A 14361-nucleotide genomic window follows, 5' to 3' on the forward strand; every position below is an offset into this window, starting at 1 on the left:
CTTTTGCGGATATGAAGAGTGCTTGTAAAGAGACTATGAGAGAGCGGGGGAGGCTTGGTTAAACTGTTCGTTTCCCTCCACCACCCTGAAGTGATTGTACACTTGTGAAATGCTAAAGATAATACCGAGCACCAACAATACCCAAACCAAACTTCAGACCAGTGTTTCATTGATTTTAGGATTCAATCCACAGTAATACCTGCCTCTGGGCATAAGGCAGTCGAACAGAGACGATGGAAAGAAGAATACTGTTAAGGAAGCGAGGCTCTTGCACATGCTTCACATACTTTTTTTTTTGCAAAAATCTTAGCGTCAGCAGACCTTTCCAAGATCTCAATCTGTCATGTTTCATTTGTTTTTGCAGCAAAGGAATCAAAGGCTACCCGCTGCAAGAAAACACAGATTTCACTGCACAGATGCTGAATGCCCCATGCTGGTGTTGTGACAAGTATATAGCCAGAGATGTCGGAGTGATGCTGTTATGATCTTTGTACAGAAGGGAAAATCTACTTAAAAGAATCAGGATTCATAAAACCTAATCATTATTTTTTTCTCATTTCTCATCTCTGGTAGAGATGCGGGTGGTGGTGGGGGGGCTGGCTGCATATGAATACCATTGTGAAACGGACCCCCTCTGGGGATGAAAACAAACGAATCAAAAAGCAGGGAGAGAAAAACTGCTAATTTCATGTAAACATAAATACAACGGTTCCCCATTAGAATTAAAAGTGGAGAGAAGCTTCCAGGCCCCTGCAGTTCATTGTGCACTTGGAAACTACTTTGTAAAAAGAGCTTAGTTTCTGCTGGTGGAGAAGCCACACATGCCTGCCAAGAAATTCCTAAATCTGAGCTGGTATTTCTTAAAGCATCGACAGGTCATCAGCTGCTGTAATAAACAGGAAATAAATACATGTATGTATGTGTGTGTGCAGCAGTGGAACCAAATTACATTTAAATCATGTAGATTTTTTACTAAAGCCACCATGAAATATTACAAGCATTTTCAATCTGGCACAAAAACATTCAATTAAACATTCAAACGCAGTATCAGGGTACAGGAGTTCGCCTCGCAACCCCCGCAAGGTAACACACACACACACACACACACACACACACACACACACGCGCGCGGTGTGATTTGTGGAGCGAAAATGGATGGGAATAAATCACAAGAGCTCGGCCAACATGGCTACATACTAATCAGGGTAGTACCCATGGGAAAACTCTGCCCCCCCATCCCCGACTAATGGCTGCATGTGTGTGTGTGTGAGTTTGGAGTCACCTTCTTCACCCCGTCTCTGCCCATCAGCAGCAGTAAGTGTGTGTTTGCTTATATTTAATTGCAAAACGCAGAGGCAGGAGTTCATTTGAATTGCTCGGGAGGGAAATTGAATCGGGAAACATTTCACCTCCGTCGGTGTCTCGTTGTTGATCACCGCTGTTGCGAGCGGAACATTACGTGGGTCGCTTTAGCATTCAGCGAGTATACAGCGCAGTGTTCGTAGATAAGAAGAGTTAATTCGATCTCCTGCGAGAGAAAAGAGAAGAAAAAAAGACAGAAAAGAAAAGGTACTTTACCTTTCGGATGGCCTCGACCCAACGTCACGAAGCCAGAGGAGATGAAGTTGTGAAGGTCAGCGCCTCCACTGCTCCGGACGCTCTCCTTCCCATAGTGAAGACCTGCTCACACACACACACACACACACACACACACACACACACACACACACACACACACACACATGTACACATGGATACAATCAGTCAGACAGACATATACACACAGGGTCAGTATGCTGATCACATCATCTGAGGGGTTACAAGCAGAAGGAACATTTAAGATGAACAAAACTATATTATTTTTTCATGTATTCTTCTAACACTTGACTTTTTAACTTCATGAATTACAGGACAGTTTTAGCTCTAAAATTATATATATATCCTACTATCTATCAACCGTCTGGTTAACCCGTGGAGGTGTGCAGCCCATGACAATGTCCCGTACTGCTCAGACTGTGTTAAACAGTTGTGTAGTGTCTTCTGTGGTTTTGGAGGAGCTTTGTATGGCAAGCTGTTTTTACATTTAATAGCTAAGCTTGACTATCCGGAATTAACATTAGAGATATCTACAACCACATTGTGACTAGTCAAAATTTTTATTCCAGATATCTATAACCTCATTATGACTAGTCAGAGTTGTTGTCATGACGTTGCTCATCAAGGCTTCCCATTGGATATCGGCCCAACAAAGCATCTGAACGGTGTCAGCAGAAGCTTTTACTAACTTGGATATTTTGGTAAAGTTGGAAAGATATTATGTAAAAATGGTGGATTCCCCTTTATATTTAGTTTAATATCACTAGACAAAGCAAAGCATCAAATCTGAACAAATATAGGTCAATTTACAGAAAAATAAGCAACTATTTTGACACTCAATTCTCCCATATTTCTCCCGATTTATAGCAAATTTTCACACTTTTCTTTAATTTTGTTATCTCAACCTGTTTCTGGCACTGTACAGCGTGTATCAGTTCTACTGTTTTCACGTGGACAATAATACAGCTACAAATAATGTTGTGTCCTGGCGGAAGAGAGCTGCTTGCGACCGCTCGCTACATAACTGCCTCGCCGTTGGGTTCACATTACACCACACAGCGCCCGAAGTCGGGCTTTGCTCAACGCACGGAAAAGCCAATGGCGCCAATGGCGGCAATGGCGGCAATGGCGGCAATGACGGCAATGGCGGCGCAAGCCATTGGAAAATGGGTTTCAGAGCGCAGTGGTGGCGTTGTTGCATTTTGTTCAGTGAGTGAGAAATGGAGAGAGAAATGGAGAGTACTAAGAGAAAGAGATACTCAAGCAGGGGCAGAAAATGAATGAATGAAAACTGATGAATATTAGCTTATGCCAGAGATTCATGCAAGTTCATGCCAGAGGGGCAAATTATTCAGTTTTGTTTCGTGAGAATTAAAAGTAAGTTAATTAAAATAAAAATGCTGTTGCAGTGCACTTATTATTTTACTATTTTCATTCCTTAAAAGACACCAAAATGCAGGAAACAAAGTCTTAGAAACTCAAATACTTTAGTAAAGGCTAGCGATCACTATGGCCCCTTATAAAACAGTGTTTAGTCTTTCCCATCACGCTCTCAGTGGCCCCAGTTGTGTCTTTTTCATGGTGTCAAACAGAGAACTAGAGTCTTTCCCTCAGGCACAGATAAGAGGGGAAACGGTGGAAAAGTGAACCATACAAGCAAACATAGTGCAACGATCCTCAGAAAGAAAAAAAAAGCAATATGTTTCAACCACCCACATACCAATGCACTTTGAACTCAATCACACCTCTCCCTGCGCTGCTGTCACGGCTGCAGATAGACTATCTGCTGAGGTTATTTTCCCATTCAATCATACCAGCAATTCTGTGTGTGACACGCACACGCGCTATTGTTGTCTTCCTTTGTCAACTTTGTCATTGGGAGGCCACTCCACGAACCACTGCGACAACCCTCGAATGTGAGAGCCCCTTCAAAAGCAATCCCCTCCTTTCCTCCCGCTGCCATTCCCAGCTCATTAAGGTGAGGTAGCATGAAGAGCCTGCAGGGGGAAGGCTACGCATTATGAATTTATCGTCCTTGATACAAAGAAAATCGTGACTTTCACCTCAACGATGTGCCGCGGAAATGAACGGGCCGCCGCTGAGGATTCATATGGTAATACTTTTTTAATCAGACTTCTTCGTTGAACACCTACACCCTCTGAATTACCTCAGAGAGCGGGAAAATGTGAATAATAAGATAATTCTATCATGAACCGAGCTGGATGTGGTACTGTGTGGCTGGCATCGGGGAGGTTATCTGACTCCAAGGTTGATTAAGCTTTAACACAGCCAGGCAGGGGTAATTTACATGGTATACTGATTTTATAGCATTAGCATCAGATGCCGATCTGCTGGAGTGGACATAGAGCTGTGTACATCATCTCGATAAAGTCGTTCAGCTGGTGCTCGGCATCGCATATCTTCATATCTTTATCTTCCTCTCAGTCTGAGATACACACTGGAGCTTTTTAAATGCCATCTTGGCAAAAAACATGCCCCTCTTCTTTTAACCCAGCCCCTGCCCTCTCATGAAACTAATGATGCAGTGCAATAAGTCCTGATCCACACCGGCCCATAATTAACTGGTACTGCTGCTGGAAAGAGATGCTGATGGATCCCTGCCTCCACACATGAAACCTCTTCCACCCGCACACACATGTACACTCAGGGGGGCCAAAGGTCCAGCTGTATAATAAGGGGCAATAATGAGATCTAGGGCAGGAAACAATTAGGCGGGGGTCTCTCAGATGCTGAGGTTTAACACAGGTGCACTCAGGAGGAAGCTTCTATTAAACATGTTGATGCAGTCAGCATAGAAATGTTGATTTTAACATGTGGGGGATGATTATCAGGCCTATGGGGAGCCAGCGAGGTCACAGCGGAAATGTTATACCTGCACACTTTAACAATTAATTGGAAGGAGGTTGCACGTACAAAGAGGGAGGTGTTGTGTGTGCATGTGTGTGTGTGTGTGTGTGTGTGTGTGTGTGGTTTGGGCGGGAGGGCTTACTGAATATGATTATAAAAGTGCCTTTTGGCGAATAATTCGAGTAATTAAATCACTTTTTTGTTATTTAGGCAAAACTACTTTTTTGGGCAACTCACTACACACACACACACACACACACACACACACACACACACACACATGCACACGCAATGCTACGTGCTTTGAAAATATCTGAAGGTCATGTCAAAGCTGCTAAATAGCTGGAAATGTTATTCTATCATCACAACCTCTAATTGTCCACAGCAGATGACCTTTAAGTACGAGAGGCTGCTCGTCTCCAACAGAAGAAAAGAACTGCTCCGATCCCTCCAGAGCTGTATACTGTAGGAGCTCACACTCACAGAGATGGAAGGCTTTTCAACCTCTGCGTGAGCATCGACATCCTTCTTATTCTGCTTATTCTGATTCTTCTGGTACAGTAAACGCAGCCCCATAACTCATATTACAATTTGCCTATTGTTTTTTTTTTTTTTGCAGAAGTGCTATATGGGAGTAATTGTTTTTTAAGGTAAACTGAGACGGAGGAAACAGCTACTCCCTGCACTACCTGAAAACTATATTTCATCATTCTGCGCATTAAGAAAATGTCAGAGAGGAAACCAAGCAACACTTTTCAAAAAGTAAAAAAAAAGAGAGACAAATCTTTGCCTGTGGTGTGCGGTAAATAAATCAACTTCATCTGAAGAGAGCTGTGGGCCAAACTGCATTACTCAGAGACGCGGTTATTGTTTACTTTAACCAAAGGCGAACTCCTGTAAAGGTATCTACTCCTCCCTTTCAAGGTCTGCTCCTTGTTGTGGCCGTGGGGCGCTCTGTGTTTACACCCCGACCTAAAAGAGGATCTGAGTCCACAACAATGCAGAGTGGATGTGAATAAAAATAGCAGCACTTGCGCTGGTATCATATTATGCTGTCTGTACTGTTTCGCTTTAGGCTCTGTTTTTTTTTTTTTTAAAGGAATATATCGTTCTAAAAATGCAGGGGAAGTTTTGCAGTGCACCAAGGGTACCATGTCACTATACAAGGCCTGCAATGTGAAAAAATAAATCAGCATGCATTTTTAGAATTGAGCCTAAACAAAGCTCTGAGGATGAAAGAAATTACTTTGGTAAGGGAGTGATCACCGCTGAGAGCGACCGGGCATCGTTCCATGTTGAGGATCAAAGGAGAAATAGATGTTATTCCCACTCTTGACATGAGTTGATAGGATCCTCTTGGGCCCTTTAGACACTTGCTTTATGAGGTCTCTCCACTTGATTTAAAAGTGTCTGAAAATGCCTCTGAATGTGAAGTGCCATTCTTAGCAGTGATGACTCCAGTAAGGACCCTCTCCTTAAGAGACGCGCCTCCCCGCCCTGTGCCAAATGCCCATTTAGGTGCACATGAATATGCATTTTCTATGATTGCGAGTGGACTCCCTCTCCACAGCACCTTGGAGCCTGTCAAGGCATCGAGCGGAGCTCCCAATTTATACACACACATTAACCACGCTTTCGCCCAGGCTGTCACTGCCTTTCATGTCCAACCCCATCAGGACTGCTGTGATCCCCCTGATGAAGGGGGGAGTGGGGCTCGGCTGTGTTAGACTGAGCTGAGCCGGCCTGAGTTGTGTTCTTTTTGCAGTGATTGTGTGCAAGCAGGCAAAATAGTCAAAGCCAAACCAGAGTCAGATAAAGTGATGCCAGACCTTTACTGAGTATAAATGGATGCAAGGTCGCGCTGAAGACGGCCCGCCACGTGCAGCTGCGTAGAAGCCGTGTCCCATGCACGGCCGGCTAGTGACCATTAGGAATAGACCGATGCAGCGAATGAGTGAGGGAGACGCTAAGTGAATGAACGCAGACTGTGGTTGCAACCAACACTGAGCTGCAAGAAAATGTTCCCAGCAAGTATTTGATAGACGGCGATGTGGCAGAAAGAGGCCAACTTTACATGACACACAAGAGTCTGCATGCCCAAACAGAGCTGGAAGTATGCACAATCTATTATTTAGAGAACAAGACGCAGAAATAGTTTCGCTGTCCTGTAACTCCAATCAACTGTAACAACGACATGCACCGCATCAGGTGCTGAGATGTTTGGCTTTCAGAACTTCAGAAATGTTGCTGCAGTTCGGTCAGAACCAGTAGACATGCCCCGTTAACCCTGTATAGACATGCCCTGTTAACCCTGTATTGACATGTCCTGTTAACCCTGTACTGCGTACCGCTGCCCTGAGGTATCAGAAAGTCTTTATAAATATTTAAATATCTACATGTCAGGTTAATCAAATGAGGAGCTGAAGTGGAGATAATGTTACATTTTGTGGTGGGAACATGTGGCACACCAACCCAGTCTCACATCAAACTAATAGCTACGTTGGTCCACAGCGCAAAACGTATCAGTCTCACAATAACGGCTCTGAACTTGTGAGATCTAAATTGCGTTTTTATTGGCCTGAGTCCACATACTGTGACTGACAAGCGTCTTTCCATCAAAACGAAACAAAACGGCGGACATTGATTTTATTGTCAGTAGAAAATGCAATATTTGATGGTAGTTACGGCATTAAAATGTGTTGCGATAAAATTTTTAGCAAGAAATGTGCATTTTATTTCCACAATCTTAGTTCAGTGAATGCATTTGATCTTTAGTTTGTTAGTTATTCCGAAGATTATTTCAGGTCTCGCCAGAAACAAAATCGTTGAAATGCAACGTTTTATACCGTTGCCAGGGTGTTACCACATTACTCAACACAGAAACACCAAAGTGTCTTTGATAACTCAACAATATGATGGGTCGATGTTGAAGCCAAATTAGTTCTGATTTGATTCCAAGTAGTAAAGTTGTTTTCTGTCAGCTTTTCACTACCTGCAAAACTGTCATTTATTTTGTGCACACACCCAACATCTTTTCTTATCATATATCATCTAGATGAAGTATAATTACTAGTTTGTCTGTACTAGATAATATATAAGCTGTAGTCAGTACAATCCTATCTACAGCCCTCTTTGCAAACAATAAGAACTTCCAACCCTAAACCTCATTTCTAAAATGCTACATGTAGCTAAAATATCAGAAATACATCAGAATGTTTACTTTTTCTGAACATAGATCATTTTGATGCAGTGTAATTACTAGTTCGGCTCTGCTAGATATTTGATATATTTATTAAATATATTATTTTTACAACCCTGTTTTTTGCAAACCGGAAGAACTACGACTGTGGTGCTGATTTGTACCGAGCTGCATGGCTTGGCTCTACGGAAGTGAACAGAGCTCATGGTTGTTGCTCCAAAGGCCCTGTTCCGGAAGGTTGGAGACCTACATCTGCACGTCGACGGCTGCTCTTTCTTCCCATCCTCAGAAGTCCGCAACCTGGGTGTCATCCTGGACCCGACTCTCTCATTCCAGTCTCACATCAAGTTCATCACCAAATCCTTTTTCTTCCACCTAAGAAACATCTCCCGACTCCGGCAATCACTCTCTGACTCCGTGGCAGAAACCCTCATCCACGCCTTCGTCACCTCCCGTTTGGACTACTGCAATGGAGTTCTGTCCGGGGTTCCCAGCAAAGCACTGGACAGGCTCCAGTATGTGCAGAACCCAGCTGCCAGGGTTCTCACCCGCACCAAGCCCTGGCAGCACATCACCCCAACCCTCATCCACCTCCGTTGGCTTCCGGTCAAGTCCCGCATTACCTACAAAATCCTCCTCCTCACCTACAAATCCCTCAATGCCCTGGCTCCTCAGTACCTATCTGACCTCCTCCACCCATACACACAGTCCCGGAACCTGAGATCCTCAGGCACGGGTCAGCTCTCCATCCCCCACACAAACCTGCGAACCTTTGGGGACAGAGCTTCCAGTGTGACAGCCCCCCTATCCTCTGGAACACTCTCCCCATAGAGCTCTGCAACGCCCCATCTCTGGACAGCTTCAAAAGACTTCTTAAAACCCACCTCTTAAACAAGGTCTATGTCCTCTAGCTACTGCTATGTTCCGTTTGTTGTTTCTTTTTATGTCTATGTAAAGCGTCTTTGGGTTTCTTGAAAGACGCTATATAAATCCAAGTTATTATTATTAATATTATTATTAATATTATTAATATTATTATTATTATTATTATAAGTGTAGTTTTTAAAAAGATGTTTTTCCTAGAATTGGAAGTTGAAAAACCTGAATTGAGAGTACACTGAGGGTTTAAGGGGATGGTGAGCACATTTGTGAAATCAGATTTTAAATATTTAATGGTTAAATGGGTGAAACATAATTTTTTAAATGCCTATTTCTCCCCTCAAATGTTTTCAGAAACATATTTTAGTGTACTGTTCAGCTGTAAAAATGTTTGTGACCCGGCTGCCATGTTGAAAACGGTTGTGCCAAAACCAAGCACCCCCCCCACCAGCCGAACGCCAGAACAAACGTTCTCATTTTACAGCTAAACCGTGCACTACAATATGTTTCTGAAAACATCTGAGGAGAGAAATAGAAATTACAGTAACAGAATATTGAATCATATTTTTTCAGCGCTCCCTAGTTTGACTGTTTGGTCAGAGTTCACGAGTTTCGTGAGCAGTGATTGACAGCTGCTCAGAGACTTCTCTGCTCTGATTGGTTGTTTTCCTTCAGCGCTGTGACACTTCAGATTATCTATCTCATGCCCTACTGTCAGGATATAGTGCCAATTTTATAATATTTACAATAATTTGGTAATATTTTGTCATATTTGCTCAAAGTTACCGACTGCAGCGTTAAGGAAAACAGCCCTGTTGTCACTTTTTCAGATAATCCAAAGGAGTAGGCGACGTTAGTCCTTCAATTGTACTTAAAAATTCGAAATGGGCAGATTTGGAGATATATGTTTTTCACAGGACAGCGACATTTGGCCCACAACTAGTTCTACATAAATGTGATTTTCCTTGGTGTATTCTACCCATGTGACAATCAAAAAGCTTTTTTTTAAAGTAGCGTTAATGATGAGTTTTTCTTGCCCAGTGCTCGAATGCGGTCTAAACCTGCTCTCCATGAAAAGAGTCTCAAGTAAACTTCTGTTGCTGTATAAATACATTTAATTGTCTTTTGGTGCTTTAACGGCTGCAAAATCAACACTTACAGTTTTCAACATTGGAACATTTTGTCTTTCTGGGTGTTTTTTTCTATCTCACCGACTCCTTTGTGTTTCTAATATCTTATTATTTTCCATCTGTGTCCCTCTCCCTGAGTGTTTCTGCCTCTTTCCATCTGATAACACCTGCTTTGTCGAGGAACCTGCCGGCGCTTATACTGCATTCGACGCCTGTTTTTTTCCCTGCACAGTTTTCAGCCATATTACCGATTTATGCTCCCTGCCTGTTCTCTGAATCGTGGGGTTAAGTCACGCCGTCTGATTCACCCACTGAGTGAGTGAGAAGCCATCACTTGGAGCCTGTCAGAGACTGCAGGACCTTGCCAGCCTGTAATTATCTCCACTAGCAGGCCCCTCTTTTTCTCTTTTTCTCTGTCGCTCTCTCCCCTCACACTCTCTTCCTCAAATCGGATGATTACTGGATGTTAACATTGGAGATTACACCGCTGAAAGGGTTAGCACAGTGGGTGCTCTTTGGGAGTGGAATGCTTTTTTTTGCACAGAAACAATAAATACATCACAAATGCTTTACATAGTCACACTGAGAGTGACGTGTGCAGAGGGTTGCACTGCTGAAATCTGCCTTCGAGCTTTGTTTGACCAACAGTCATGACACATAAACCAGCGAATGCTTGAGAAGCTTCGAGAGAAAAAGCTCTTACCGTGGTTGGATTTGGAGGTGTGAACGGGGGTGTAGTGGTTCTTAGATGAGGTTCTGACTGGCGTGTTGTCTTTGGGTGAGCCGTTCATCGCTGCGAAATTCTCACAGTCATATTGCGATATGGGGATGGGCCCCTGCTGCCTCAGGATGTCTGCAAGGGCCCTGCAAACCCAAATACAAAAACACAAGAAGGGCGGTTAATACGGCACCATGTCTCTCTTCTTGTACAGTTTTTGTCTCTCAGTGCAGCTGAACTCAGTTCAAAATGAAGTTATAGCATGTCTGTTTTTCTGCACGCCGAATGGCTGCTAATTGTTAAGACAGTGTTGTGCAATAGCACAACACTGTCTTAACAATTCAGGTAATTCAGGGCTGCTCTGTTTCTTCTTCTCTTTTTTTTACATCTGGGAACATGACGAATGTTCATTTGCAAAGAGAAACAACATTGGATGTGTGAGTGTCTTGTCTAATTGGGTTGAATTTGAATGTTTTTCAGACCGCACCAGGTGCATATGGAAGGATAGAGCCCTCGAGGGAGGAGAGTGGAAGAGAGAAAGAGAGAGAGAGAGAGAGAGAGAGAGAGAGAGAGAGAGAGAGAGAGAGAGAAGCAATCATGATGAAAGAAAGTTAAAAAAAAATGTTTGTTTGCTTTTTTCTGGCATTGCTTTTTTTGAAAAAAAGGAAATCAAATTACCTTTGCAGCGCTGCAGCAGCTCAAAGCTTTTTGTACGACAAATGTATCACCGACCATAACCTTTGCTTTTAAATTAATATTTTAGCTTCACCCCCTCCCTTCCTGTTCCTTATTGAATGTGCAGCGGTGCATGCATGTCACACGACCTTGATACAGCCCAACGTTAACACTATCCATTATTCACAGTCTTAAGATTGCTCAAGTGTTGAATAATGCATCCAATAAAAAAAAAAAAGCTATTCAATCTTGAGGAAATAATGTGTGTCAGCATTTGTTCACTGATGTAAGTACAGTCTCCAACATGTGGTCCACTCTGGTGTGATCATGCTCATATGGTGAAGCCCCAGGAGGAAGCAGGAGCCAGCTGAGGAGGTGATGCTTTCCCAACTCTGCTAAATATTCCTGTCAAATGTGCACCTGAACACACCAGACTGCCATGTGCTGATGTACAGACGGTGGGAGTGTGGGGGGAATTGTGGGTAGGTGGTGAAGTATGATGTTTGACAGCTGGCTGCTTTGACTTGGTTGCCTCATGAGCCAAATATCTGCCAGACGCCATGTTTCTCCCAGCTTCATGTTTCTGCTGTATAAACTATTCCGATGTAAATGTTCAGTCCTTCTCACTCCCACACACAACAGATGCACACACGTCTCTTTTTCTCGAGCACCAGACTACCACAATCACTGTCATAGTTCTCTTTCAACTCCTCCGTAATTATTTTTATCTTTCGTTCCCATTCACTTCTTTGGGATTTAACATCTGCTGGAAATCTAATAGAAGCGGATTCTGCTCATCAGTTTGTGGCTTCAGATAACAATCTGTTAATTAATTCAAACACATTGTCAGCCTGATTTCTAGTTCATTTCTGATATGGATACTCTGACCTCAACTTAACATATAAATATGTTCATTTGTAGCCTATTATGGCACATTGGAAACTATTAACATGCTTGTTTCTGACATGACCTTTGACACCTGTCTGCATCACAGTCTGTCCAGTCTATAGCAAATGAGCTCTTCTTTGTTTCTATGTCTATCTTGCTGAGGGGAGAACATTTTAAAGAAATGATTTCAGTACATATTTGTGCTGAAAAACACATCGCATGGATTCACACACTCACCTGTGTATATTCATTTCCTGAGGCGGCTCTGTGGCTTTGTCGTACGCAACTTTGACCGACACTCCCAGCACTATGATGAAGGCTATGATCCCACAGGTGATGTAGACCGCCGTGCTGGTCTGATCCATGCTCGGATCGTACGTTTCCCCGGTCGGGATGGGCGACGGAGCGGCCGTCTGCACCCAAACCGGAGTCTGGTAGTTGGTGCAGGTCTTCTGTTCCAGCCGGTCCTTCTTGTACTCGCAGCAGAAGCGCAGATAGCACGTCCCGCAGCAGTACCGGTGGTTCGTGTTGTTGCACTCGAACTGTTTGTCGTACTGCCCGCTCACGTCGAAGTAGCCCAGGCATATGTCGTGGTTTCTGGCGGGCGTCGGCTTCGGGGTCGTGGTCGGGAGCACTGTGGGGGGTACCGGGGTGGCTTTGGGAACCTTCCGGGCTCCCTGCTTGGCTTTCTTACCGCCCGGAGCGGCGCTCAGCACGCACATCGGGTCTATCAGGTATATCAGCAGCAACACAAGGTGCTTTATCCCCATGGTAGTGTGAAAAAGTCTTGTGTTTGTTGGCAAAGACACTTTAACTCAGGTTCAACATGCGAGGGGTTTTAGTCTTGTGCAAGTTTGTCCACCGAGTCTTCCTCTACTGCTCTCTCAGTGTCCTGCACCGCCGTCATGCTCCATACAACTCTGTGCAGACTGCTGTCAAGGGCATCTCTCGGCTAGTATTCTGATGCAGCGGACAGACTAGAGCCCATGGCGACCCGCCGTGGAGCCGTGGCAGGAGGAGAGCACCATGTCCTGGACCGGGGAGAGGAGCTGACGGTGGCCGGGCTCGGTGCGCTCTCCCTCGATTGAGCGGCGCTGTGAGAGCCGCGGTGTGAGAGCCGCGGAGCGTCGCTGTCCAAGGTGCTGATTCCTCGAGACCCAGTCACTTTGTGTTCAAGTCAAAGTTAGGCTGGAGGAATAAATAATGGCTCATTAGGTATTATCCTCACGTCACAAGTCACGTCATTCATTAATCTGTAGGCTTCTCGTCCACATAACTTGACAAGATTTATTCATGAAAAAATTAATCCTGCAGTTTGCACGACGCGTTCAACCCGCAGCTTTTAAATCAATGTATTATATCTTAATGTTAAGCATCACACACACACACACACACACACACACCCTACCATCGCTGCACTCAACTGAATGTGGAAACAGGAGAATTCCTGTTAATGTTTTTTTTTTTTTCAAATAAAATATAAAATATAAACTTCATATATTTTTTTTATTTGTATTGATATATTCAAAGAGTGGGAGTGTGAAAAGCCAGCCTACCTTCGTAAGGATACCCGCTGGGGAGTTGCTCTCTGTCTGGGTCTCCGAAAGTGAGCAGAATATCAGAGCTGTGAACCCCCCCACACCCACCCCCCCACTCTCTCTCTCTCTCTCTCTCTCTCTCTCTCTCTCTCTACTTCTTCACTCCTCCTTCTCAGCTTTCTCCCTCCTTCCGTCTCTTACATCATTTCAGTGCTGGCGTCAGAACTCAGTCTAGTATCTGTAAACCCCCACTCCCATCTCCTCCCCCTCCTCCTCCTCCAAGCAAGCCTGGTTATTGGCATTAACACTTCTAAATGAAATGGCTGAACAGACCTCCGTCCGCAGAACATGCTGTCTGTCTGTCTGTCTGTCTGTCTCCAGCAGCCTCCTCCTCCACTCTCTGTGCGTCTTTTACGCGCGTGTTTATTTGCATTCACATTTTGCTCGACCTTTTGTACAGCTGCCTGTTATCATGTTGCAGCTACATTGCCCATAAACTAGCATCGTTTTCCGGATGAAACAGTAATTGTCTGTGTGCTCTCTCTCAGTTAATACACTCATTATTTCAGATAAAGTCGTTCATATTGGTCTGTAGCCAAGCCATGGCACCTGGGGGATTATGGAGAACTGATAGGGCTAAATTACCAGTTAAGTGTGTTTCAACGTTTCTGCACTGAAAATGAACCAAAGCTGTATAGCACGCTCCTATATACACACAGCTCTGTCCTTTGTTACAAATGGCTTTTTTCTTATTCTTCTGTCGCCATTTATATCCATGGTCACCAATGAAAAGCATGTATATTTATGTGTGCACCTTTAACCAGCAGGTACAGGGCCTGGATATGATGACAAACTGCTCTCAGTGGCACT

The 14361-nt window shown here is 43.9% G+C and overlaps 1 protein-coding gene across 13 annotated transcripts in view; it reads right to left on the minus strand.

Moving 5' to 3' along the window:
* LOC141758812 (shisa family member 6) overlaps window positions 1-13625 on the minus strand; it is a 76408-nt gene extending 62783 nt beyond the window's left edge. For all 13 annotated transcript variants that reach the window (XM_074620515.1, XM_074620518.1, XM_074620516.1 and 10 more), the window contains exons 1-4: window positions 13510-13625; window positions 12191-13141; window positions 10376-10536; window positions 1579-1680 (exon numbers count right to left, since the gene is read on the minus strand). In XM_074620515.1, coding sequence (XP_074476616.1) covers window positions 1579-1680; window positions 10376-10536; window positions 12191-12723 — 796 coding nt within the window. In that variant the 5' untranslated portion in view covers window positions 12724-13141; window positions 13510-13625. The remainder of the gene's footprint in view (window positions 1-1578; window positions 1681-10375; window positions 10537-12190; window positions 13142-13509) is intronic.
* Between the last annotated feature and the right edge of the window lie 736 nt (window positions 13626-14361).

The sequence above is a fragment of the Sebastes fasciatus genome, chromosome 20 (assembly GCF_043250625.1).
Source record: "Sebastes fasciatus isolate fSebFas1 chromosome 20, fSebFas1.pri, whole genome shotgun sequence".
NCBI classification, from domain to species: Eukaryota; Metazoa; Chordata; class Actinopteri; order Perciformes; family Sebastidae; genus Sebastes; species Sebastes fasciatus.